At 43.1% G+C, this 26260-nt stretch overlaps 1 protein-coding gene across 3 annotated transcripts in view; it reads left to right on the top strand.

Annotated features, from left to right (window-relative positions):
• Positions 1–26260, top strand: part of GRHL2 (grainyhead like transcription factor 2) — a 167665-nt gene that overhangs the window by 130831 nt on the left and 10574 nt on the right. For 2 of the 3 annotated variants that reach the window (XM_059902277.1, XM_059902275.1), the window contains exons 10-14: positions 4188–4275; positions 4769–4908; positions 9464–9495; positions 19665–19759; positions 21968–22053. In XM_059902277.1, the coding sequence (XP_059758260.1) occupies positions 4188–4275; positions 4769–4908; positions 9464–9495; positions 19665–19759; positions 21968–22053 (441 nt within the window). The remainder of the gene's footprint in view (positions 1–4187; positions 4276–4768; positions 4909–9463; positions 9496–19664; positions 19760–21967; positions 22054–26260) is intronic. The other variant, XM_059902276.1, reaches the window with a different exon arrangement.

Here is a 26260-nt window from a genome sequence, read left to right as displayed (position 1 = left end):
TTGATTCTTCCAATCCAAGAACATGGTATATTGCTCCATCTATTTGTATCATCTTTAATTTCTTTCATCAGTGTCTTATAATTTTCTGCATACAGGTCTTTTGTCTCCTTAGGTAGGTTTAATCCTAGATATTTTATTCTTTTTGTTGCAATGGTACATGGGAGTGTTTTCTTAATTTCACTTTCAGATTTTTCATCATTAGTGTATAGGAATGCAAGAGATTTCTGTGCATTAATTTTGTATCCTTCTACTTTACCAAATTCATTGATTAGCTCTAGTAGTTTTCTGGTAGCATCTTTAGGATTCTCTATGTATATTATCATGTCATCTGCAAACAGTGACAGCTTTACTCCTTCTTTTCCAATTTGGATTCCTTTTATTTCTTTTTCTTCTCTGATTGCTGTGGCTAAAACTTCCAAAACTATGTTGAATAATAGTGGTGAGAGTGGGCAGCCTTGTCTTGTTCCTGATCTTAGTGGAAATGGTTTCAGTTTTGCACCATTGAGGATGATGTTGGCTGTGGTTTTGTCATATATGGCCTTTATTATGTTGAGGAAAGTTCCCTCTATGCCTACTTTCTGGAGAGTTTTTATCATAAATGGGTGTTGAATTTTGTCGAAAGCTATCTCTGCATCTATTGAGATGATCATATGGTTTTTCTCCTTCAATTTGTTAATATGGTGTATCACGTTGATTGATTTGCGTATATTGAAGAATCCTTGCATTCCTGGGATAAACCCCACTTGATCATGGTGTATGATCCTTTTAATGTGCTGTTGGGTTCTGTTTGCTAGTATTTTGTTGACGATTTTTGCATCTATGTTCATCAGTGATATTGGCCTGTAGTTTTCTTTCTTTGTGACATCTTTGTCTGGTTTTGGTATCAGAGTGATGGTGGCCTCATAGAATGAGTTTGGGAGTGTTCCTGCCTCTGCTATATTTTGGAAGAGTTTGAGAAGGATAGGTGTTAGCTCTTCTCTAAATGTTTGGGAGAATTGGCCTGTGAAGCCATCTGGTCCTGGGCTTTTGTTTGTTGGAAGATTTTTAATCACAGTTTCAATTTCAGTGCTTGTGATTGGTCTGTTCATATTTTCTATTTCTTCCTGGTTCAGTGTTGGAAGGTTGTACATTTCTTAGAATTTGTTCATTTCTTCCAGGTTGTCCATTTTATTGAAGGCCTCATTCTTAAAATAAATTTAAGAGAAACAATTTAAGTGTCAAATAAAAAAATAAAGATAGCCGTCCCCTCTCAAGAGGTGGCAACAGTGATCACAATATAATCAGGAAATCCTCAGGCATATTTTTTTTTCAAATTTAACACTCCATAGTGAACATATAAGTGGGGGAAATTATTTTCAAATGATAAATTTGGTGTTTGCAGAAAATATGCTATTCTGGAAGAACTAGACTTTTTTGCGCTTTAATGAGAGTGCAAAGAATATTTTCTAGAAGCTTTGGGTCACCAATAATCAAAGGAAGGAAAGGAATTCTTGGAAGGTCATGTTCAAGGATGCTTTCTCTATGTTAATTGAATGTATCAAAGCTGCCCTGGGTCACTGTGAAGTCAAAGCTTTATTTTAGATATGAGAACTGTGGTTCTCCTAAGTTTGGATACTATCAGAATTGTTTTGGTGTGCCGATATCTGAGCCTTCTGGGCAGGAAATTTCTTACGTAGGTATGGTACTAGGACTAGGCTCTATGGAGAGCTACTCTATGTTTTATGTTAATCCTTTGGGTTTGGCATATCAAAGAATACCTGTAAAATAATAAGCAGGTGACTTTATTTCCTAAAAGTTGACATTGAACATATATAAGTCCTGAAACAGATTAATTTCAGACCTTTCTCTCAGAGCAATTGTACAAAATAAAACACCAATTTAAAAATAAAATTGCTTGACAAACCTTAGGGTGTGTCTTTGGTGAGTTGTAATTTTTATAGATGAATTTCCATATTTCTACTTACATTAAATACCATATTGTACAGACTTTCAAATACAGAGAAAAATGTCTTACATGGACACAGTAAAAATGAATAATAGTGGCCTTTTGCTTATATTTCACACCCATTTGAACAAAGTCATGTTTGTGCATTTAACACTTTATTTTCTGAAAATATTATATGTTATCTAGACAAAAAACTCTACAAAACCTTAGTATATCTTGAAGAGACTTCCAAAGGAAATATTTCTATATTTTTTCTCCCTCTTTCTATGAATTTCTATGGTTTATAAACATCAGTGACAATTCAAAACTTGAAGCACTGTGAAATAATTACTCCCTTTTGGTAGTAAGAAGTTTTTTGACATAAAAATGCGTATTTAAAATATCTGATTAAACTATTATAACTATCCAAATCTTACCTATGTAAAGCTCTTAGAACTCACCTGCCACAGAGGAAGTACCCCATCAGGATTAGCTGTAATCACTCATTCTTCAAGAATTAGCTCTAAAGCCATGATGGATACCTTGATTGACCATACACCCCTGTTGTGTCACGGCCTTACTTTGGCCAGAATTGGGAATCAGCTTTTTTTAAAAAGCCAATTTGATAAGCAAACTCTATATTTCAATGTTTTAATTCAAACCATTTGTGTGTCCTTTTCTGTGAATTGCCTATTTCATGGCTCTTGTCTATTTCTTTATTGGTATGTTAGTTGTTTTTTTCATTTGAATCATTATTTATATATTAATGATTTAACACTTTATATGATATTTTATTGCAAGTATTTTCACCAATTTGTCCTTTGCCTTTTTTTAAAATAAATTTATTTATTTATTTTTAATTTTGGCTGTGTTGGGCCTGCAGTGCTGCGCGCAGGCTTTCTCTAGTAGCGGCAAGTGGGGGCTACTCTTCATTGTGGTGCGTGGGCTTCTAATTGCGCTGGCTTCTCTTGTTGTGGAGCACAAGCTCTAGGCGCACGGGCTTCAGTAGTTGTGGCACGTGGGCTCAGTAGTTGTGTCTCGCGGGCTCTAGAGCGCAGGCTCAGTAGTTGTGGCACACGGGCTTAGTTGCTCCGCAGCATGTGGGATCTTCCCAGACCAGGGCTTGAACCCGTGTCCCCTGCGTTGGCAGGCAGATTCTTAACCACTATGCCACCAGGGAAGTCCCCCTGTCCTTTGCTTTTTAATCGATTTGTGTGTGTGTTTAACGGAAGGAGTAAATTGTATACTCTCAAATCTATCTCTTTTGTGTGTGATAACTTGGGGGCAGTTTCTAGGGGTAGAGGTTGCTGGCCAGTCCTTACTTTACTATTCCTTAAATAGCTGCCACAAAGGGCAGGACCAGTAAATGCAGATCTGAAATCTAGGGGAGAAGTCTAGCCTGGGAGTGTCTATCCGGATGTCACCTGTCTAGAGCATCATGGAAATATGGGTGTAGATGAATTCTTCTGTCATAAGAATGGAGAGAGAGAAAAGAAAAGGAATCTGTGTTGGAATGTCTGCATTTGGGGAGTGAGAAGAGGAAAATGAGTTAGCAAAGCTGACCAGAAAGAGAAGATATTCAAAGAATCATGGAAGGCCAAGAAGGCAAGAGACATAAGGTGACGGTCAACTGGTTAAGTCAGATGGATTTGGCAAGAGAAGCCAATGAAAAAGTCAAAATACAAGGAACAGAGGAGCAAAAAGGAGGCAAATAGACCAGCCTCTTTTCTATTCGGTCAAATGAGCACCATCTCCAAGAGCATATGAACATATTCAGACAAAACCCCAAATCATACTTGTATGTACAAAATGATCTTAAATCCTGTGTAGTTTACTTATGCCCTCCCTCATTTCCCCTACTGTAATGATTTTTTATAGTTCCATACCAACGAGCAAAGGAAAAATTTTATAGGGAATTCGCACTCAACTTTAATGCCCCCCCTCCGTGCCCAGGAATGATGTTAACGAGCTGATGCTTCCTCCTACAACATTTTATTATAATCAGTAAAATTACTAACCGGCTTCACTGCGAGAGGGAACAAGGGGAACTCTGGGAAGAGTGGGATCCCTTGGAGGTCAACAATGTAGTGTAAACTAAGGAGCAGTCTCAGCCTTCAGAGTGGAGGCCTGACCTCGCCGGAGGATGGAAACGGGGCTGCCTGGCTCTGCTCCCCACGTTTTGTTTTTTATCCCTGTGGCTTGTGTGCAGACAGTTGCTCTGGTAACATGCCTGGCGTTGTCTGCATTTGTTTTTCCCTGTCAGGGAGCAGAGAGAAAAATCCGAGACGAAGAGAGGAAGCAGAACAGGAAGAAGGGGAAAGGCCAGACCTCCCAAACCCAATGCAACAACTGTGAGTGTGGTTGTGAAGGGGTAGGCTTTGTCCGGGCCAGGTCCACTGGGGAATGGGTGAAAAGAAGCGGGTTGCAGGTAAAATATGGACATGCAAGGGATGGCTTGCTTTTCCCTAGCAGTGGAGAAGGGGTGAACTCTCCCTGTTAAAAGTAAATAGAATCACATGATCACAATGTTTGAACTAGGAGGGATTTTCTAATGTCAAGGAGACCAACATCCTCCTTCTCCAGACAAGGAATCTAGGGCACAGAGAGGGACAGGAGGGCAAGAGGGGACCGGAGCTCCCCCTCAGGAGCGCTCACGCCAAGTCCACACTCTTTCTGCTGGTTTGGTGATGGGAGAGGGGAGGCTTTTAAAGTGTGTTCACATCTATGGCGTTTGGGAAGCTTCATAGGAGACAATCATGAACTTTAGCTAAGATTAGATCTTACAGGTGAGAGTTCTTAGTCATTCACAACCCTCTCACTTATGGGTTTTGTGATCGTGTCCAGCCTCTGATGGGAAGTTGGCGGCGATACCGTTACAGAAGAAGAGCGACATCACCTACTTCAAGACAATGCCTGATCTGCACTCCCAGCCCGTCCTCTTCATACCCGATGTTCACTTTGCAAACCTGCAGAGGACAGGACAGGTATGGCCTCCCTGCTAACATCCGCCTGCCATCCATTCACTGGGCTGGTAGAGCCTTAAGACAGCATCACTTCAGGCACTGTTGATCTTAAAAATAAAACCCATGAATTCAACAAAAAGTCAGCTGTTCCCTACAGAAAATGGAATTTTATAGAAAGGAATGTCTCAGGAGAGGAAACTAACTTTCTAAGGGGAAGGTGAGAGTGAGCTGATAATCTCGAAGTGTTGACAAAGCAATGAAAGAGGAAGAAAGTAAGAAGGCTGATAACCTGTAAGAAAAGTTTTGTTTTGTTAGTTTTGTCATGTGGGATCCACCTGATGCGATGGAGCGCCATCTAATGGTGGGAAATTGAACTGTACCCATAACTTCCAAGAGGAAAAATTCTTTGATTAAATAAAACTCTATCAACAATTTTTCCCTTAGTAAATTAACAGTTTCCATTGAATAGGTAAATAATTTCACACCAAGAGAAAAATGAGATTGTAGACAAGCCTTTTTAAAAAAGTTCCTGTCTTCTAGGTATATCTATAAGTGAAATTATAGAAATAATATTATAATATAAAGATGCAATAATTAACTCATTATGGTAGCTCAAGTTGATGAAATGTTATGCAGCCACTAAAATTATAATTATGAAAACTATGTAGCAACATAGGAACTCATTATGATAATGTTCAGTGGGGAAAAAAGTACAATAGCCATTTGTGTCTATACTGTGATTCCAAATATATACCTGAATTTGAACAAGACAAATTGTAATACTTGATGAGTAGGGCTATGAGATGGATGATTTTTTGTATTGTCTTTAGTATTATTTATTTTATGTTATGAATTAAAATTGTGTGAGATAATTACTTCCCCAGCGTTAGCCAGAATTGTCTTTCACCAAACCAGTTGGGTTTAGTGACTCTTGTATTGATTAGTTTTCTTTTAAACTCAGAGTCCTCTGAGGAAAGGTCTGTTGAGAAATAGGTGCCTAATGACACATTCCAGTTTTTCTTCCATTCTAAGTGTTCAGACACTCATTAGAATTGACCTTAGTCTAGGAGCAGAAATCATTATCGGCTTAACTTTCTCTTTCTGGACAATATTTTGTGTATGAGACAAAGCAGTTGTACAACCAGGGCTTTTTTTAAAAGTTGCTGTTTTTGACACCACATGGCAACAAAATACCCATAGTTTTTTCTTGGAGTGCATTCCACTGAAATTTAGCATTCCCATCTTGTCTTACTTGTTTGATAGGAAAAGGACACAAAGAAGAAAGGAAGAATATTATGATTTATTAAGCTATGAGAGCCAGCACCTATTTTTATTCGTATTTTTTAATTCCCAAGAACATGATGGTGATTTGTGTATTTACAGTCTTTGTGAATACATGGGATTTTTTGAAGCTAGGTGTTCACACCTTCCAGGAGAGAGGGGAAAATTGAGTTAAATTGCTCTTATTGTTTAGTGTTGTGATTCTGGCTTCAGCCCGGTGTCAAAACTGACAGCCTGACCTGTTCTCTTGGCAAGATTTCTCTGAAATACACAAAGCTGTAAATGAATCCTAAGGGGAAAAGTGACCAAGTCTGACTGCTCGTGACTGTCAGTCCTCTGGCCTCACTTGCTCCCTCCGTGTCCTGAGCTGGACTCCTAGCCTGTGGCTGAATCAGAAGGAAAGTGTAGCCTTTACCGCTGGTTGGTTGCACCAATTTGCAAAGCAGCCCAATCAGCGTCCCCTGGGGCATTGCGAAGTTAAGTCCTGCTGTCTGGGGCTGTTCTTGAAGAGCCTCAGGCTTCCCCTGTGGCCTTGGCGTCAGAGTTAAGGGGCTCAGTTAGGGAGCTTGTCTGGGCTCCAGGCAACAAAGGAACACACTCTTTTGTGCTCTAGAACAATGCGTGAATGTCCTGTGGTTGATCAACTTGCTTGGCCGAAGGAAGGGAGCGCCTACTGTGTAGCTGGCTGGAACTTTAAAGGCTGCCTTTTCTTAGAAAAGCTGGGAGCCTTGGGAGATGGGTCCAGAGGCAGGAGGGAAGAGGGCAGTGCCGTGGTGTGAGACGTGGGCATGGGACAGGGCTTGGCTGACTTTGACAGGCAAAATGAGAGCTAGCTGTGGCAGATCAAAAGCTGGGCCAGTTTTACCATAAGGGAGCAGGGGCGGGTAGGGGAGGAAGGCCCGTGGTAACCACTGCAGGCGTGAGCCTGGTAAAATCAGCCACGTGGCAGCCCTGCACAACTGCGGAGCAAGCAGCTGTTTAGCTTTCGTGGTCGGTGAGCACTCCGAGCCATGCTGAAGGCACCAAAGACGTGGCCTGGGGAGCAGGATTTTCACGCTCAGCCCACATGTCCCTTGCTCCCTCATTATCTCACTGATCCACTTGTGGGCTGGTACGTTCACCAGACGGTTATCAAAACCTCCTATGAGGGCATGCACCCAACGTGCAGGCACTGTGGAGATCTTCAGTCTCCCTCTCCTCACACTAAAGTCCTGCTACGCACTGTGGCTTTTGTCGGGAATGCCTTTAAAAAGAAGTGACAAGGGGAGCTTGGGAGAAATTGTGGGATGCAGAGGCATCAGCCCACTGGATAACATGTACTTGGCAGGTATGAGCCTTCCTCAAGGCACCTGAACACAGGCAGGACATCATTCCTCCCTCACACCCTCAAGAACCGTCTCCCCACTTGTGGCTTGTAAACCCTCTACCCCCCAGATCATAGGCGTTCTTGATAAGAATGCAGGTTCCCAAGTTCCATCCCAGGCCTTTCAAATTAAAATCTCTGAAGGGGGACTCTAGGAATTGGCATTTATGAGAAGTTCTCCAGGTAGTTTTTATGCACTCTAAAGTTTGAGAAACACTGTCTAAAAATTACATTCGTGCAATGAGCCCTACAGCCAACCAGGAAGAAACAGTGGGTCATCACATGCGAGGAGGAGAAATGACAGTGCAAGGAGGTGATAGGGACGGTGCAGCAGAGGCTGCTCAGGAGGCCAGGAGGGCACTTAAGAGACGGCTGCTTCCAGCTTTGGGTCACCAGTCACCTTTGCAGAGAGCTGTGCATTACCCTACCAGGGTGGTGCAGCAGGGTGGATGTATTATGCCACGTTTAAAGAAACCAGCAAAAGACAAGCCAACATCAGGAACTTTCCCCCCGAATCCAGTTGTGTGTCCAGTGCTATGGCTCAGGCTCCCTTGCTTATGTGGGTCACTCTCTATGCATCTAAATAGACAGTCCCATTACTAGCACATCCCAGGGCTCTGATGCCACACTGAAACTTGGGGTGTGGGGAGGAAATGTCTTACCTTCATTGTTCTCTGCTTAAGAAGAAACAAAGTATACAATACAACCACAGACATTAAAAAGTTTAAGAGGAAAAAGTTCCCTGTGGAAATCGGAGCTGATGACTAGAATGACTCATTCCCAAAGAGTTCCTGGTAACCAGCTTTGTTATGTAACTAAGTTTGGGTTTGGCAGCTTCCCAGGAACTGCCACGAGCCTTTGAGAGAGTTTCCACGGAGAGTGTCAGTCTAGACACAGCTGTTTCTCTCCCAGGTGGCTGCAGCAGGGACAGTGAAGAAATGGACCAGAACCAGAGGTGACTTCTGAAGTTCATGTGTGAATGTTGGATACTAATTTGAGTATCATTCTTCACCCAAACGGAAATGGTCCTGCAGCACATAGTTAAAGCTCACAAAAGGCCCACAGTTAATTGTCATAAATAATTGGATGAAGAGGACTTAACATACATAGCAGATCCGCTCTGGATTTCCAGAGTTGCATAAAGTAATAAGGATGCTTCATAATGTCTTTAAATCTGATTCTGCCTGCTGCCATGCTGACCACTGAAAGAAGTCTCTTAAGGCCCACAATTAATTGTCATAAATAATTGGATGAAGAGGACTTAACATACATAGCAGATCCCCTCTGGATTTCCAGAGTTGCATAAAATAATAAGGATGCTTCATAATGTCTTTAAATCTGATTCTGCCTGCTGCCATGCTGACCACCGAAAGAAGTCTCTTTTCCTTCTGGCCAGAACACCTCCTAGAGCTAAATGACCTTTCCTGGCCTGAGGGTAGTTGACTCCTAGATTTTTGTGGTCGTGGGATGCCAGGGTAACCCAGGTCCCTTTGGGGAAAAAACAGAGGCCTGGGGTTACTGCCGTGGGGACTTCTTGTTCCCCTCCCTTCTCCAAAGCACTCTGTCTGGAGTCGGCTCTCCTGTGGACTGGACGGGATTGGTTACTCACAGGCCCTGCTCCAAGGCCTTTGTAAACCATGATTTTTAGATCTTGCTAAAATATTTCCTTAATGTCAAAAGCAAAATTTGGCTCAGGGCTATAGGTAATCTGATTTCCAATTTTAGTTCATTAAAATCTAAGAATTAACCCTAGGGAGACTGTGAAGAGGTTAAATTTGTATTTCCTCAGACACACATGTGCAGCGTCATTAAACAGATTTGTCTTTTGTCTTTTTTGAGACAGTGTAATGCCTTAGGAAAGTCTGTGCATCATGTAATATATTTCCATTTCTTGTGTCCAACCTACAGTAAGCCTATTGTTTTGTTCCACAGGTGTATTACAACACGGATGATGAACGAGAAGGGTAAGACACTCGGTCTTTTCACTTAAGCACCCAAAGTCAGTTCATGTCAGTAGAAATGGGTTTCCAAGCACAGGGTAATGGGGCAGGGAGTGAGAATGTCTGCTCAGCCTCCAGACTCAGAGCTAGGAAAGGCTTGACTCTGGGGATTGTCTGGACGAAGGCTGGGGAATACCATTCTCCTTCTAGGTTTCTCTTTACCCCTCTCTCCTTCCTATGATCTGCCTTTGAAGAACTAGCTGTTGTTTTGAAGTGATACATCTCTTGGATTCCACCCTTTCACTGATAATCCAATTACTGAAATCTTTGGCCCCAACACAAGATCAAGCTGAGCTTGAGGCAGGAGCCGAGGACACAGCCTGTCCTACTTTTAGTGCTACCTGAGCCCCCACCACGTGCCTCCTGAAGCCCTCACTCTGGGGAGTGAGCTGCGTGGGCTAGTGGTGAGACTGGTTTGGATGGGAGCTGGGCAGGCTAAGAACCTTGTCACTGTCTTAGGACTGTAGGGAGGACAGGGTTCACATAGGGGCACTGAAGACTCCCAGTGTCTTGCACATCAAGTCTCTGCATAGTGCTTTTCTATTCATTAACTCATTGTATAGACTCCTAGAATTTTAGAGCCAGAAAGGAATCTTCAAGGTCATTTAGCTGACCCTGTCTTCTAGGCCATGTAGCACAATATACTGCATCCTTGATAGGTGGTCAGCCAGCTTCTATTTGAATGTTCCCAGTGATGGGAATATTCTGAATATTCTCACTGTATGAGATAGCTCATGATACTGTTGGACAGTTCCAGCTCCAGGAAGTTTGTCTGTTGAACTGACGTCTATCTTCTTTTGACCCATTAGCTCTATTTCTGCTCTCTGGCTAAGTCTCAACCTTTCCTCCTCATTCAAACATCGTTTGACCTCTCAACATCTTAATTCCCCCTCCAGGGGGTACCACCAGATTTGTTAATAGTCTCCTTAAAGCTGGCTCTCAGAAATACACATGTTCTGAACCACATGAGTTGGAGATTATATTGGGATAATTTCTTCTTATGACCTGGATGCTATTTTTCTCTTAAAGCAATCTAGAACTATGTTCATTTTTCATCTACATAACATTACTTATATACAGCTAAAGTCTTGGTTTGCATTAATTACATGTGTATAACTAAACTCTCTAGATAACTGGTTTTTCAAACTATAGTCAAACCAGGGCTTCCCTATTCTTCCCTATGCAATTAACATATTTACTTGTAAAACATTTCAAAGTGAAGTAAGTGGAGCAGATATTCTTGAGCTCATTTCCTAGAGCAGAGCTCAGCAAACTATAGCCTAAGGGCCAAATCAAGGCCCAGTACCTTTTGTACTGTCTGCAAACATTTTTAAATGGTTGAAAAAATCCCAAAGAAGAAGAATATTGCATGACACTTGAAAATTATGAGATTCAAGTGCCCATAAATGAAGCTTAATTGGAATACAGCTGCATTAATGCCTTTGGGTCTTGTCTCTGGCTGTCTTGGTGCTACCACAGCAGAGCTGAGTACAGAGACGCTGCTGTAGTTGCAGCAGAGACCATCCATCTAGCCTGGAAAGCCTAAATATTTACTTTACAGAAAAAGTGTGCCACCCTCTCAAGGACAGACAATCTCAAAAGAGCCTAATAATTCCCTAGTTGGTTAGGAACAGAGCCTTCTCCAGGATCTGACCTCTAAATTCTGAGTTCCACATTTTCTAAATACATAATTAGATACTCGCGGGCTGCCGCTGCCCAGTGTGAGTGCCTCCCTGGGGCCGCCTCCCTGACCTCTGGGCTTCGGGGTCCTCCATCGTAAAATGAGGATTTTGTATAAGACGGTCTGTAAGATCTCTTGCGAGAAAATTGAGTGTTATGAATAAGAAACGCCTGGGACGTAAATGCTCCTGCATGTGCGCTTGTGAATCTGCCTCAGCCTAACTGTCCTTCCTTGCAAGTCGGCGACATTTGGGTGACTAATTGACCTGCTTTTACCTCTTTTGGTCTGGCCTCTCTGTAACAATTCTCTTTTATTGCAGAATCATGAGGCCTGAGGCCCAAGGCTCTTACTCTTAACCATCTTCTAATTAGAGTTCGATTGAGTAATACGGACGGCCTTGGAGCCCAGTGTTAACACATAGTAGGTACTTGGCTATTGTTACATGTAAAAGTGGTAATCAACATTCACTGGATACCTTGGCTAGGCACTGTCTTAAGTGCTTTATATGGATTATTTTATTGGATTCTTCCAAAATTCCCACGGGGAAGATGCTATACTTACTTCCACTTTATAATGAGGAAACTGAAACTTCAAAAGATCAGGAAACTTGTTCTAAGCCGCACAGCTGGTGCGTGATAGAGGCAGGATTTGAACCTGGGTCTAGCTGCACTCCCATCGCCTGCCTTTAGCCGTCACGCCCTATCACCTAACCCTCGTAATTCTTGATCAGTGGCTGCCAAGGAATCATCCAGAGACAGGCCCTCATCGTGATGGCTCTCTGGCCTTGACAAAGGCACACCGTTTGGATTTTCGGACCCAGGTTGTGACAAGCCTAGGCGAGTGTACCTGGCGGAGGGGGTCAGTTCACCGAGCCCTGGGGAGAACCACCTTCACGGGCATTCGCTTAGCCTTCCTCAGATCAGGACTGTCTGGCCAGTTCTTCCCTCTCCCTGCCAGGCATAAATCAGTTAGTATTAAAGCATCTAACTGAGTGTTGCAGAGCGTCATTCACGCAGCCACCAGCTGGGGGCACAGCTTGCCCAGGTGCACCAGGGCCCCCTCCCAACTACTCCAAAGCCAGAGTGGTGGCCGGACACGGACTTGTTCATGAGGAGGAGAGCTTTTTGGCCTGAAGTGCCAGCAAACCTGAGCGCAATTAAAGAGAGAAACTAGAGAAGATTCAGATGAGGTGGGATGGGGAGCCATCATCAGCTAAGTACCTAAACTAAACAAGAAGAGGAACACCTGTTTGCTCCTGTCTAGTGATAAGTATTTGGGGTGACTTCTGGTGCTGAATTTGGGGATCACAGACCCCATGCAGGCTTGTTTCCTAGGCAGGGGCTACAACAGATACAGAGGCTTTTGGACACCATCTCTGAGCAGCAGGTCTCTCGCTGCATATCAGAATCAAGCTGGGGAGTTAAGAAAAATACTCACATACAGGGACCGTCTCCAGGGATTTTGATTTCATTGGCAGATGGGTGCAGCTCAGGCATGGAGCCCTTTTTAAAGTCCCCAGGTGATTCTAATGCACGGCAATGTTTGAGAACCACTGCTCTAGAGCCAGTCAGCCATGATTTGAGTCTTGCATTGGTCTTACAAGCTGTGTAACTTAAGATAACAACCTTTTGGGGCCTCAGTTCCCTCATCTAAAAATAGCAAATATTAATACCTACCTGCTAGAATTATTAGAAGCATTAATACGTAAAATGACCTGACACACGGAAGATGCTTTCAAAAAAACAGAGCTATTATTATTGCCAAGGTTCCTTTTCAGGCCCTAAATAAATGATACTTCATTGAGAAATGGAAGAGAGGAAGATGAAGAAAAATGGAAAGAAAAACCAGACGAAAAGAATTTTCTGTAGAGCTGAGCCCTTAACTAGGGATTCATGAATGGCTCTTATGGGGAAGAGGGAAGGGTCTTACACTCCCTGAAATAGTATTTAAATTGATATGCAAATATCATGCATGATGAGAAATTCTATTTCCATTATTTCTGGGGATCTGGTATCCATCTCTATCTGACCTCTAGTTCCTGGAAAACCATTCTTGCCTTGATCCTCTGTCCACACTGGTCCCCACAGAGGTGCCCCCCGTTCCAGCCTATAGTGAGGTCCCCTCAAGTCTAGCAGCTCTGTGGCTTCTGCACTGCATTTGGGGCACAGGGATTCTTGGCAAATTTGGGCATCCTCGTGTCTGTTTTTAATCAAACCTTTTATTTCAAGATAATTATTGATCCACATGCAGTTGTAAGAAGCCCACCCCCTTTTCTTTCTTTTTTTTTTTTTTGGCCACACTCCTTAGCACGTGGGATCTTAGTTCCCTGACCAGGGATCGAACCCAGGCCCACGGCAGTGAAAGCACCAAGTTTTAACCACTGGACCACTGGGGAATTTCCAGGCCCACCCCCTTTTCAATTGATGTATTTTTATTTTTACTGTTAGATATTGCAGTTAAAAAATCCACCCAGTAATACTGAAATCTGCATCAGATATACAAGGAAGATTTTTAGAAAATATTTAAGGAAATGAAAATCATGTTTACCATCCCTCAGAGTAGCAGATTTTTATCAGTTTCTTATATTAGTACCAGTTATTCTTGCTTGTATACTAGTTAGCCATTTTGCAAATTAGAAGATCTGAACTAAAGACTCTTAGAACTAAGCTTTGCCTCCTTTTATAAATTTAACCTACATTTGCCCTCTCTGTTGCTCTTCATTCCTTCCTTTATTTCTCTGTTTCTCTTTGGGATCCTTTTCCTATTTTTTTTTTTTTTTTTTTAATTGAAGTGTAGTTGATTTACAATGTTGTGTTAGTTCCTGATGTATAGCAAAGTGATTCAGTTATACATGGGATCCTTTTCCTATTGCCAGAAGAATTCTGTTTAATAATTCTTTTGTTGTGGAACTTTTGGCAAAGAATTCTCTCATATTTGTTTATTTGTTGTAAATGTTTTTATTTTGTAATCATTTTTCTAGGGTATTTCTGTTAGGTATCAAATTCCAGGTTGGCAGTTACTTTCTTTCAGTTTTGGTTTCCATCATTTTTTGTTGAGAAGTCAGCTGTCTTATTGTTGCTATTTAAAATGTAATCTTTTCTTTCTTCCCTTCCTTCTTTCCTTCCTTCCTTCCTTCCATCCTTCCTTCCTTCCTCCCTTTCTTTTTTCTTTCATTTGGAAAAGACTGCTTTAAATTTTTTCTCTTTCTCTCAGGTTTTCAAATTTTTTATGATGTTTCTATGTGTGGGTTTTCTTTGTACTTTCTTTTTCCCCCTGCTTGGTATTTTATACCACTCATTGAATCTGTGGGTTGATGTCTTTGATCAGTTTTGGAACATTCTTGGCTGTTATGTCTTCAAATAGTGCTCTTCCCTGTTCTCTCCCCACTCCTTTGAGACTCTAAATGTGTATTAGAATTTTTTGTTCTGTCCCTGTGTTTTTTATGTTCTTTTCTAAAATGTCCATCTTCTTTACTCACCATGCTCCAGCCTGGATATTTTCTATTGACCTAACTCTCAAATCCTCTCTTCTGCTAGGTCCAATATACTAAACCCATCTATTGAGTTATTAATTTCAATTACTGCACTTTTTAGTTCTAGGACTTCCACTTAATTGGTTTATTTTAATAAATTTCAGTTCTAAATGTCTTGTCATTTATTTTCATGAACATAATAATAACTGTGCTATAAGTATGTTATCTGGGTCTGTTTCTATTGTATGTTTTTCCCTTGGTCCTATTTAATGTTTGATAATCATTGAATGATGAACAATATACATAAAAATTATGGAGGCCCTGGATGACCATATTTTTCCTTATGAAGGTTTTCCCTATCCTCTGGTATCTAGCCTGAGTTAACAGATCACCATAACTGAGTCAGGGACAGAACTGACCCAAAGCTGGGTTGCAGTTTATTTTAACCTCAGATGACCTCTAATTCATCCTAACTCCTAGATTGTACCTTTGAGGGACTTTCTATGGGTCTTTTTCCTTCATGGAGCTTGAAGTTCAATTTTTGTCTCCTTAGCATGGGGAGACTACCCAAGCCTCCTCTATGAGTTTCAAGGGCTTTCTGCTTAACTTCTTACTCTCTTATCCTGTGCAGCTTAAAAACTTGGTAAATACCTGGGAAGGAATACTGCAGTGTCTGGCTTACTTCTCTGTGCTTCTCTACTCTCTGGAAGTTTTCCTATTAGTCCTGAATACCTTTGCAGCCCTAAACACCAATTTCTGTTTCTCTAACACCATAAGATTGCCAAAAGCTGTGCAGACTTCTTTGCTCTTAAGTATGTGCCTCTGCTGAGATCACCATCCTCTACTCCCAGCTGAAAAATGGCAAATGCTTCAAGAGGAAAGTGGCCCACTGACTATCAGCTCGCCTCTCGCAGTTTTCTCCTCTGAGATCTCAGCTCTCAGGCTCTGGCTGACTCAACAGTAGTGTCCAATACCTTCAATAAGATTAAATATATATATATATATGTTTACAGTTACTTACATTGTTCTTGGCTGGAACATTGCTTGGTTTGCCACAAGATACAACATCTTAGCCAGAAACAGAAATATCTGTATTTCCTCTTAAAATGATCCTTCTGGGGCCTACTGACCTAGTTATTTACTACTTTCAATTGTAAGCTCTTAACTACCATAATTGTTACTAAACATACGTGGGGTTTGTTTGTTGATTTTGGTTTGTGTTTACTGAGTGTGTCAGATGAATTCTATCAAGACCCTGAACTAGCATTGATTAAAGTCACTTGGGGATGATAGGTTCTTCCCCAGAGTGATTTATTGTTGAAAATAAACTAATTGAGATTCTACTCCATAATGTGAAAGACTTTGTGAGGGCTTGAACATAAGAGCACCTCCTCTTTTCTGAGGCTAACAAAGGGTAGGGACGTTAATTTATTTAGGGTAGACGTGGTCATCAGCCTACAGAGGCCATAAGCAGAGTTGTGAACTAGACAAACTATGTCTCCATGGTGCCTGCAACTCCTTTGCGTGCTTTATTTTGATACCTCGTCACCTAGGTACTGATGCCTAGAGTGGTTCAGCCTGACAGGTAGGGCTCAACATTGCCAAGTATGTCCAGAGACAGGCTTCAGATCCAAACACCTTCCCAGTTTTTCTTCTGATGAAACTTAGCCATCCTTTGTTTACACCTCAGGGACTTGCTTTCCCTGAGATTGACCTCACAAAGCAATGATTTCATATGTTGCTGGACCTGGAGTCCTTCCACATGTTAACACGTTGTGCCCACGGGACGGAGATTGATGTCAGAGAAAGCACCTTCTCCTTGTTCTTGTCCTTTTGTGGTACAAGCCAGTGTAATTGAACAGGACATCAGGAGACCTGAAATCCTTACTCTTTCTATCAATTGGGCAGTCATTGCTGCCTTTCTTTTCTCGCCTTGCTTTGAAAAGAAATGAAACCATTGAATTCAGACCACACAAGCTTATTGACTCCTACTGGGTTTATAGATTTGAAAGTGTGAAAAAACATTTCTGAACTCCCAAGAGAAATGTGGTTTATCCAAGATGTTATTTTAATGGCAAAGTTTGTCATGCTCAGAATGGGGTGCTGTCAAAAGTCAACAGACCTGGAAAAATGTAAATAAATCTTTCTTGACGAGAGAAAGAAAATCCCTAGTTTAGGAACCCTAACACAGCATGAAAGAGTGTCTGGTGATGTTTCAGGCTATTTACCCATTATTAACCTACTGGTCATTGACAGCAATGTCAATAGATTTTTTAATCTTTGGCTCCCAGGGTCGTGGTCAGTCCAGCTCCAAGACATGACAGAATAATATGACCCGCTTTTATGGTTTTAAAGAAAAGTGAGGGAAAGATAGAGGGAACAGCGCTCTAAAAACTTATTACCACCTTCAGCTGGGACTTGAGTTTGAGTTTTCCTTCTGGCTATTTCCATAGTTTGACTTACTATGGAATAAAATAGAATGCTGACTCTGAATATCGTTTCTCATACCCTCACTCATCATCATCTCAGATTTATCGAGTACTTTATCATGAGGTTGTTCCTCAGAGCTGGGTTCTCTCAACAGCCTGTTTCACTTTTTTAGCTGCGTTGCCCTGCATAAGACACAGAACACCCTGAGCCTTAGTTTGGTCGTCACCGAAATAGGGATAAGATTGGCCCTTGACCTGCTGGCTCACAGGGTGTTCATGAGACTTAATTGACCAAGGAGATGAAAAGTGCTTTGTTAAACGTGGTCTTATTAAGGGCTCATAAACATAATTTTGGACCACCTGGAGTAGAAGATGGTAATTTAAAGACTTGGTGGTTTAATACTTTAAACTATTAGAATTAATAGAAGTACTTTTTGGACTGTCCACAGTTTTATACCATGTGTTCTTTCTACCACTGGACCCCACCATTAGCTCCACTTGAGAATTGATAAAAAGAACTTCTTAATGACAATGAGGCCAACAGGGATTTGGCTTTGGAGCAGGGTTTTATATTATCTTGGAAGCTTGGGATTGATATAACGTCAGTCTCTGATGCAGGAAGCTTTTCCAACTTTAGCCCTTAAATTGGGCCAAAGTGGTAGTTTGGACTGTTTGCTATCTGATAGTAAATGGAAACTTTGAGCTCTTTCAAATTGTCTGCCTTATGTACTCTTCCCCATATCTCTCTTCCTCAAATCTCTCCACCTTTAATTATCATGATCATCATGACCATCATCATCTCTAACTAACACTTCTACAGTACTTACAATGTATCAGGCAACTTTGTGAGTTTGAATTTACATTATGTTGAATTCATTTAATTCTCTCAACAGCCTCCTTCTAAAGACAAGGAGACTGAGGCTCAGGGCAGTTGAAGAATTTGTCCATGTTTCTGTAGCTAGTAGATTGCAAAGCAGGGGTTTATTTTTAATTGAAATATAGTTGGTTTACTGTGTTGTGTTAGTTTCAGGTATACAGCAAAGTGATTCAGTTATACATATAATTTTTCAGATTCTTTTCCATTATAGGTTATGGGTTATTACAATAAGATATTGAGTATAGTTCTTTGTGCTATACAGTAGGTTCTTTTTGGTTATCTATATTATATAGAGTAGTGCGTATATTTCAATCCCAAGCTCCTAATTTATCCCTCCCCCCCTTTCCCCTTTGGTAACCATAAGTTTGTTTTCTATGTCTGTGAGTCTGCAAAGCAGGGGTTTAAACCAACGTAGTCTGGACCCAGATCTCATGTCTTAACAATTCTGCTGAACTCCCTATCTGGCATTGCTTCATGTGCCTGGTTCCAGGAATCCCCAGAGAGATTAAAGTTTTCTAAAAACCTACACCTGCTCTCTTGAGGGCTTAAAGGACCGTAAGACTCCATGCAGGGGCATTTTCTCAGTGTTTTAGTCAGTTTGGGTTGCTATAACAAAATACCATAAACTGGGTGGCTTAAATAACAGAAATGTATTTTTCAAAGTTCTGGAGGCTGGAAGTCTGAGATCAGGGTGCCGGTATGGTCGGTGTCTGATGAGGACCCTTTTCCGGCCTGCAGATCACCATCCTCTTGCTGTGTCCTCACATGGCAGAAAGAGAGAGGGTGTCCCTTTCTTACAAAGACACTCCCATCATGGAGGCTCCACCCTCAGGGCCTAATTACCTCTCAGTGCCCGGACCTCTGAATACCATCCTCCTGGGGGTTAGGGTTTCAGCATATGAGTTTGAGGGGACACTCAGCGGCAATGACTTCTCTTCAGTGACAATCTGTTCTTCTAATTTCCTTCCTCTGGAACAGCCCTCCCTTCCCTAGAGTGCCCAGAAAGACAGAGACTTTGGGAGGAAACGCACAGCCACCAGAACTGGCCAGCTGGGGACCCGTGGGCCCTCAGGAAGGGGGACCGAAACCCTCTCCCACGAGGAAGGAAGGGCCGGGTCTAGGGAACCTCGGCCACTGCAGTCTCCTCTGCTCCAAGCTGATGGAGTTGTGGAACAGCAGGAACCGAGGGCAGCCTCATAACTTAGAACCAGCGAGGCAGGCCCGTGCCATTTCCAGAGGTCACGCTGTGCCCTCGGGGCTGGCGAGAAAGTGCAGGACACCCAGGCCCTAGCTAGGTGGGATGGGCTGTGTAACTTGCAGACCACACAAACACAGGGCTCAGGCCCGCATCCCCAGCCCTGGTCTTCTGAGCAGGAAGGGGGGTTAGGTGCAGAACGGAATGGGTAAAACCCAGAGGTCTCACCTCGGTGGATCCATGCTCAGCAGCAAGGAGGATGTCTCAGGGCCATGCATGAAAGATATTGGCAAGTATGTTCTGCCCCACATGCAGACTTGGGACCTGTGAGGGGGAGGCAGGAGGTTGGTGCGTGGATCCAGTTGTGATAAGGGATGGCGTAAACAAAGGGAAAAGATAGGGACTGGCACATCCATACACCTTTTTGTTGGCACCCCGCGTGCCTTCCTTAATTAACACTTTCCCCTCATCTTTTCTAGCAGCAGTGTCCTTGTGAAACGGATGTTCAGGCCCATGGAAGAGGAGTTTGGTCCAGCACCTTCTAAGCAGATGAAGGAAGAAGGGATGAAGCGAGGTACCGTTCCCGCTGAGGCCCTCCCCGGTGTTGCTCCAATTAGGAATGGTGGTGGGGGCGTTGCACTGAGAAGAGCCCCCGGCCCGGCCCATGTCCCTGTGGTTCCGTGCTGGCCTGGGGGTGCTTCTATTGACACAGGAAGTCCACAGTCTCCTCCTTTGCTTTAAACCTTATCTTTTTAAACACCCTAAGCAAACATTTATTCTTCCTGGGCACTGATTCTTTCCTTTACCTTGAGGGAAATGTAGTGAATATACTGACTCATCCAGCGGCGAGATATAAGGTTAAAAAGAAACTCGTGCTGTGTTTGACAATACCCTCTCCTAAGCACCAGCAGCTGAGAATCCTTCAATAGACGCAAACGATTAATCACGGTACAAGTAAGGGAACCTGTTTTCTGTGACATCACAACTTTCTCATTTTCTCTCAGTCAGGGATCTTATTCCACTTCACCAAGAGGATAAGAAACGAAGCACGGACTTGTCAGTGTCTTGCTCAGCATCTCGATGCTGTGCTGACTCATTGTCCCTCCTGGGAGTAAAGGGAGAGGCGGGGTGGTGGCCTTTCTCCCCACATCCTGCTGTAGCCAACACCAGGAGCTTCCAGAGACCTTCCGCTTACAGCACTGGACTTTTAATGAGTCAGGTTACCGTACGTCCACCATCTGCACAGCCTTGAGGTTTTTGTTACTGAGAATTTTTTTTTTCCTATCTGTTGAAATGGGATTTGCATAATGGTCAAGAGCATCCCCGTGTAGCCCCCCTCAGCCACATCGAGTCATGTGACCTTGGGAAGGTCCTCTGCACCTTGGAGTCCTCACTCGTAAAATGGGGTGACAAGAGTACCCACGTCACAGAGGGAGGCTTGATGAGTTAATGCATGTAAAACAGTAAACTCAAGTGCCCAGTACATAGTAAGCACTCCATCTTCACTAATATAATTATTTTATTTTTAGGCCTGGATCTAGTTAAGGAATATTATCATAATTGTGAATGAGTAATGAGCATTTCAGAATTCAAAGAGTGTAAATACCTGAGTAGTGTTAATTACAGTAGTAATATTTGAACCTATAAAGGGTTTTCCGACTTCACAGGCTCACCGTCAAAATATCCGAGCGCGTTTTGAGTTCCATTCCCGCATGCCTTTTATATCTCATCCTTTAGAACGAGGGCAATGTTATATGGAAATCAAGGATCACACAGGCCAAAGTAATAGTAGCTTACATCCATATTTAGTACATGCTGGCTGGTCCAAAGCTTGTGTTTTTTCAGATATTTTGAGGTTGTGAAGTCTGCACAAAAATTGCCATCAGGAATTGCTGTGACAAAATGCAAAGTTACGGCCTTTGAAACATCTGAGTCATAGGGACACATGAGGGCACTGCAAGCTTCCAGAATAGAGAACTCGTTCTCCCAGGAGTGGCTTTTCTTTGGAAAAGGACAGTGGAGTTCCTGAGCCCCTCGCCTGGAGCTCCTACGCTGAGCTGGGCTTTGAGGAGCGCGAGGAGTCAGGGTCAGTGACGGTGCCCATTGTTTGTTAAAAGTTCTGCAGGACAGAGAATGACTGTAATTATCACCAGTGCCGTTATTTGTTTTGCCTTTGTAGCCACTTCTCAGGGTGGCTCTCTCAAAGTCACCGGGAGCTGCCGTGGCTGGTTGCCTTTGTCTGTACAAGCTCTGGGATGCTGATAATGGTTACTGCTATCGTTAGCGGAGTGATCGTTATCCACAGATACACAGTTAATGAGAGCTGCCTCTCTGGGCAAGCCCTGGGGGTGAGCCGTAAGCCCAGCACGCGGCTGTGCCTGTCAGGAAGCCCAGCAGGAGACGGTGGCGCTGCAGCCCATCAACCCGCTGCCAGGCCCCCTGTAACCCATTCCCGGGACTCCTGCAGCAGGAGGAGCAACCACACTATTTCAAAGACAATGATTTTTCCGAGAAGAGGTCTGTAAATCCAATGGAAGCGGCACGCATTTAAATATTGGGCTGGCCAAAAAGTTCGTTCGGGTCGTTCGAACTTTTTGGCTAACCCAATAGAACATGGTTTGGGGTTTCCTTAGGGTCAGCCTGCTGGAAATTACGTTTTTCTGTTGGGAGTTACAGGAAGAAGTTACAGAATGTTCATCTGTAACAGCCACTGGTGGGAAGCAGTCTCCTGGGGCAGCTGCGTGGGATCCACAGTCACGGCTTCCCGCCCCTTCTCTTTCAGTGCTTTTGTACGTGAGGAAGGAGACGGACGACGTGTTTGACGCCTTGATGTTGAAATCCCCCACCGTGAGGGGCCTGATGGAAGCGGTAAGCAATGAACCCCCTTCAGCCTCCAAGAAACCGGCATGTAGTCTCCTGAGCTGAAATCCATTTATTAAAGTGCAGCCTTCGAGATGGCCCTGGAATGAGCTTTCTCAAGGAAAAAGAAAAAGCAGAGATTTACGGGGACACTGATTTCCACCCTGTCTGGCTTATTATTGGCATCTTAAGGAGAAGGAAACTTTGAAAAACTGCCAATTCCCTGTCGGTTTAAGGCTAATCAGAGTAAGACGCCACAGAGAAAGTTTAAACTGTGAGTTTCCATTTGTCTCTTTGTGTGAAACCAAATTAGATACGTTTAACTTCCATATAGATACAGAACAAAAACGATTAGGAAGTGTCTTGCCAGCTGCGATAGTATAATCCAAAATAAAATATGACCTCTTTTGGTTAAGAAAAAAATATGAATTGCAGAGCTATAAAATGATTTAAGTAAGATTCTGAAATCCCTTCCTCCTTTCTCATCCCCTGTTTAGTCTAGCATGACCCAACCTGGGCTCAGGAAGTTATTTTATGTTTTATCCATGTATTATCCATCTGAATATGACTCTACATTGAATATGATACCCGACTCCCCTGTACAACTATGTTGTAGAAGATCCAGGGTTTTTGTGGTGATGAAGACAACAGAACTGCCAAGGGACATTCTAGAATTTTTGTTGGTCTGGAAAACTGCTACATTGAAACAGCATATTGGGCTATGGAGTAATATGTTAAAGTGTGTAGGGCAGTGACTATAAGGGGAATCATACACTATGTTGTCTTTTGTGGATGATTTCTTTCACTTTGCATAATGTTTTTGAGGTTCATCTATGTTGTAGTATAAATCAGTACTGCATTCTTTTCTACGGCTGAATAATATTCCATTGTATGGATATACCACATTTCGTTTTTCCATTCACCAGTTGATGGACATTTGGATTTTTCCCCCCACCTTTTGGCTATTGTGAATAGTGCTGCAATGAACATCCAGGTACAGGTGTTTGTTTGAATACTTGTTTTCAATTCTTTGGGGTGTATACTGAGGAGTGGAATTGCTAGCCAGACACGTAAGGTTACATTGTATAATCATACAATTTATAGGAAATATCAAGAACAGGCAAATCCATTAAGACAGAAAGCAGGTTAGTTGTTGCCAGGAGTTGGGTGAAAGGTGAACGAGAAAAGTCTACCTAGTGAGTTTCCTTTTGGGGTGATGAATTGTTCTGGAACTACATAGTCCTGACGTTTGCAGAACATTGTGAATGTACTAAATGCTACTGAATTGTACACTTTAAATGGTTTAAGTGGGGAATTTATATGATATGTAAAAAAATTATTTATTTGTTCACCTGAAATTTTTTTTAAAAAGCACAAGAATGTTACCAATGTGGTTGGCATTGTTAGGCAATTCAGAGCAGGGCATGGAGGACCACCCTCTGAGAAACACTTGGCTGAAGGGTTTGGTAATCTCTTCTGTTCTCAGGATTTGTCATTGGCATGGAGTTTGTTGTTACTGAAGCTGCCCCCCCCCATAAAGGGAAAACAAAACCAGAAATGAACACAACAAAAAATATTGCCTATCTCTCTTCAAATGCGCTAGGATTTTTTAAAATGATCCTAAAATGACTGGAAGATTGATTTATGAGCTACAGAAGCCCTTTGGACAAATTTCATACCTTTAATCTGGCCTTTAAGATCATATTACTGAAACTGACTTACCTAGGATGGTGGTGAAGCTGAAAATTACTTTAGCAGCTGTTTTTTAAAAAAAATTATTTATTTATTTATTTATTTATTTATTTATTTATGGCTGTGTTGGGTCTTCGTTTCTGTGCGAGGGCTTTCTCTAGTTGTGGCAAGTGGGGGCCACTCTTCATCGCGGTGCGCGGGCCTCTCACTATCGCGGCCTCTCTTGTTGCGGAGCACAGGCTCCAGACGCGCAGGCTCAGTAATTGTGGCTCACGGGCCTAGTTGCTCCGCGGCATGTGGGATCTTCCCAGACCAGGGCTCGAACCCGTGTCCCCTGCATTGGCAGGCAGACTCTCAACCACTGCGCCACCAGGGAAGCCCCTTTAGCAGCTGTTTTGAATGCATATTCCCAGTCCTCAACCCCAGATTCCCGTTCTGCTGGAGGTGGGGGAGGGCGGCGGAGCAGCAGGAATCTGTATTTTTAACAGTTCCTCAGGGTATTCTGAGATCAGCCAGGTGTGAGAACCACTGACCTAGACCAATTCTGAACTGATTCATTACGCCTTTTTCCTTGGTGTCTTCCTTTCCTGTCTGTGACATCTGGCTAGTTCTACAAGTGTTCTGTAGCTGTGGTCTCGCTGGATCACAGTGGGGTTACATGTCACCTTCACTTCCACCCAAACAATCCCTGAGTTAACTCTGCTTTTTTGTTTCTCTCTTCCCCAGTAGAATGTAGAGTTCATGAGAACAGGGGCTTTGTCTCTTGCGGGCTTCTGTGTATCCCCAGGTGTTTGAGCATATATATTTGTTGACTGAATTGAGCATCCACTGTGTATGTACCACCATGCCAAGTGCTATGGGTGGCATGTATGTCACATGCATTGCTTCACCTGAGCCTCACAATATCCCTGTGAACTTGGCAGGTCAGATGTCATCGCCGTCATTTACAGATGTGGGGTTTCCTGAGCTCCACAGAGTGGCAGAGCCAACTTAAGCCTTTGAGCAACTTAAGTCCACTTAGGGAGACGTCCACACATGAAAAGTTATTACAAGAAGAATAACCAGGGCTTCCCTGGTGGCGCAGTGGCTGAGAATCTGCCTGCCAATGCAGGGGACACGGGTTCGAGCCCTGGTCTGGGAAGATCCCACATGCCGCGGAGCAACTGGGCCCGTGAGCCACAATTACTGAGCCTGTGCATCTGGAGCCTGTGCTCCACGACAAGAGAGGCCGCGATAGTGAGAGGCCCGCACACTACGATGAAGAGTGGCCCCCATTTGCCGCAACTAGAGAAAGCCCTCGCACAGAAACGAAGACCCAACACAGCCATAAATAAATAAATAAAATAAAATTAAAAAAGACTGAAACTAAGCATTAGTAAACATATAAAAAGAAAAAAAAAAAAGAAGAATAACCATTCCAAGTCACAGCTCACAACAACTAAAGGAAAGAAGCTTAGGCAATAGTAAGCCATCAGGCAAGAAGTAGTGTGTATGATGGTTGATCCCACACAGTCAGGGTTCAAATCCTAGCTCTGACACTTCAGAGTAGTGTGACCCTGGGCAAGTTACTCAGCCTCTCTGTACCCCAGGTTCATCGTTTCTGAAATGAGAGTAATAATAATGTGCGATATTATTATGAAGATACTGATAAAATGAGATGTAGGGCTGTTTCGAGGATTAAATGAGTTCCTATACAAGGTGTTTAAAGTAGCACATAGAAACACTGTATAGGGACTTCCCTGGTGGCGCAGTGGTTGAGAATCCACCTGCCAATGCAGGGGACACAGGTTCGATCCCTGGTCCAGGAAGATCCCACATGCTGCGGAGCAACTAAGCCTGTGCTCTGCAACTACTGAGCCTGTGCTCTAGAGTCCGCGAGCCACAACTGCTGAGCCCACGCTCCACAACTACTGAAGCCCACATGCTCTAGGGCCCATGTGCCACAACTACTGAGCACGTGTGTTGCACCTACTGAAGCCCACACGCCTAGAGCCCGTGCTCCACAACAAGGGAGGCCACCGCAATGAGAAGCCTGCGCACCACAACGAAGAGTAGCCCCCGCTCGCCGCAACTAGAGAAAGCCCACGCGCAGCAATGAAGACCCAACGCAGCCAGGAAAAGTAAATAAAATTTTAAATACAGAAACACTGTATAAACGAATATATATATATGTAGTAGATGGCTGTAAGTGCTATGGGGTGGAGAGGCAGATTGAGATTCCCTCAAGCCAAAGGAGCTAGAGAAGGGTGTTCTCCCCTGGTGAAGCTGGCTGGGTGCACAGGGAAAAGGTGGCTCGTGGCTCCGGTAGCACCCCCTTCTATGCAGCTGAGTCATTCATGCGTGGAGATGCAGGCCTGTCCTCCCCAATTCTATTGACAGGTCAAATGTAGCCACCTAGGAAGTATTTATAAGCAAGAGCCACCCCTTTTTCAAAAGTGCATCTTAGAGCCCACACTGAACAGTCTGTAACTCCACATAAAAGTCCTCGGCCTCCAGAGCTGGCAGTTGTGTTGGATGCCTCTAG

The sequence above is a fragment of the Balaenoptera ricei genome, chromosome 17 (assembly GCF_028023285.1).
Source record: "Balaenoptera ricei isolate mBalRic1 chromosome 17, mBalRic1.hap2, whole genome shotgun sequence".
Taxonomy (NCBI): domain Eukaryota; kingdom Metazoa; phylum Chordata; class Mammalia; order Artiodactyla; family Balaenopteridae; genus Balaenoptera; species Balaenoptera ricei.
Note: the sequence above shows the minus strand (reverse complement) of the source record. Positions and strands in the feature narration are given on the sequence as shown.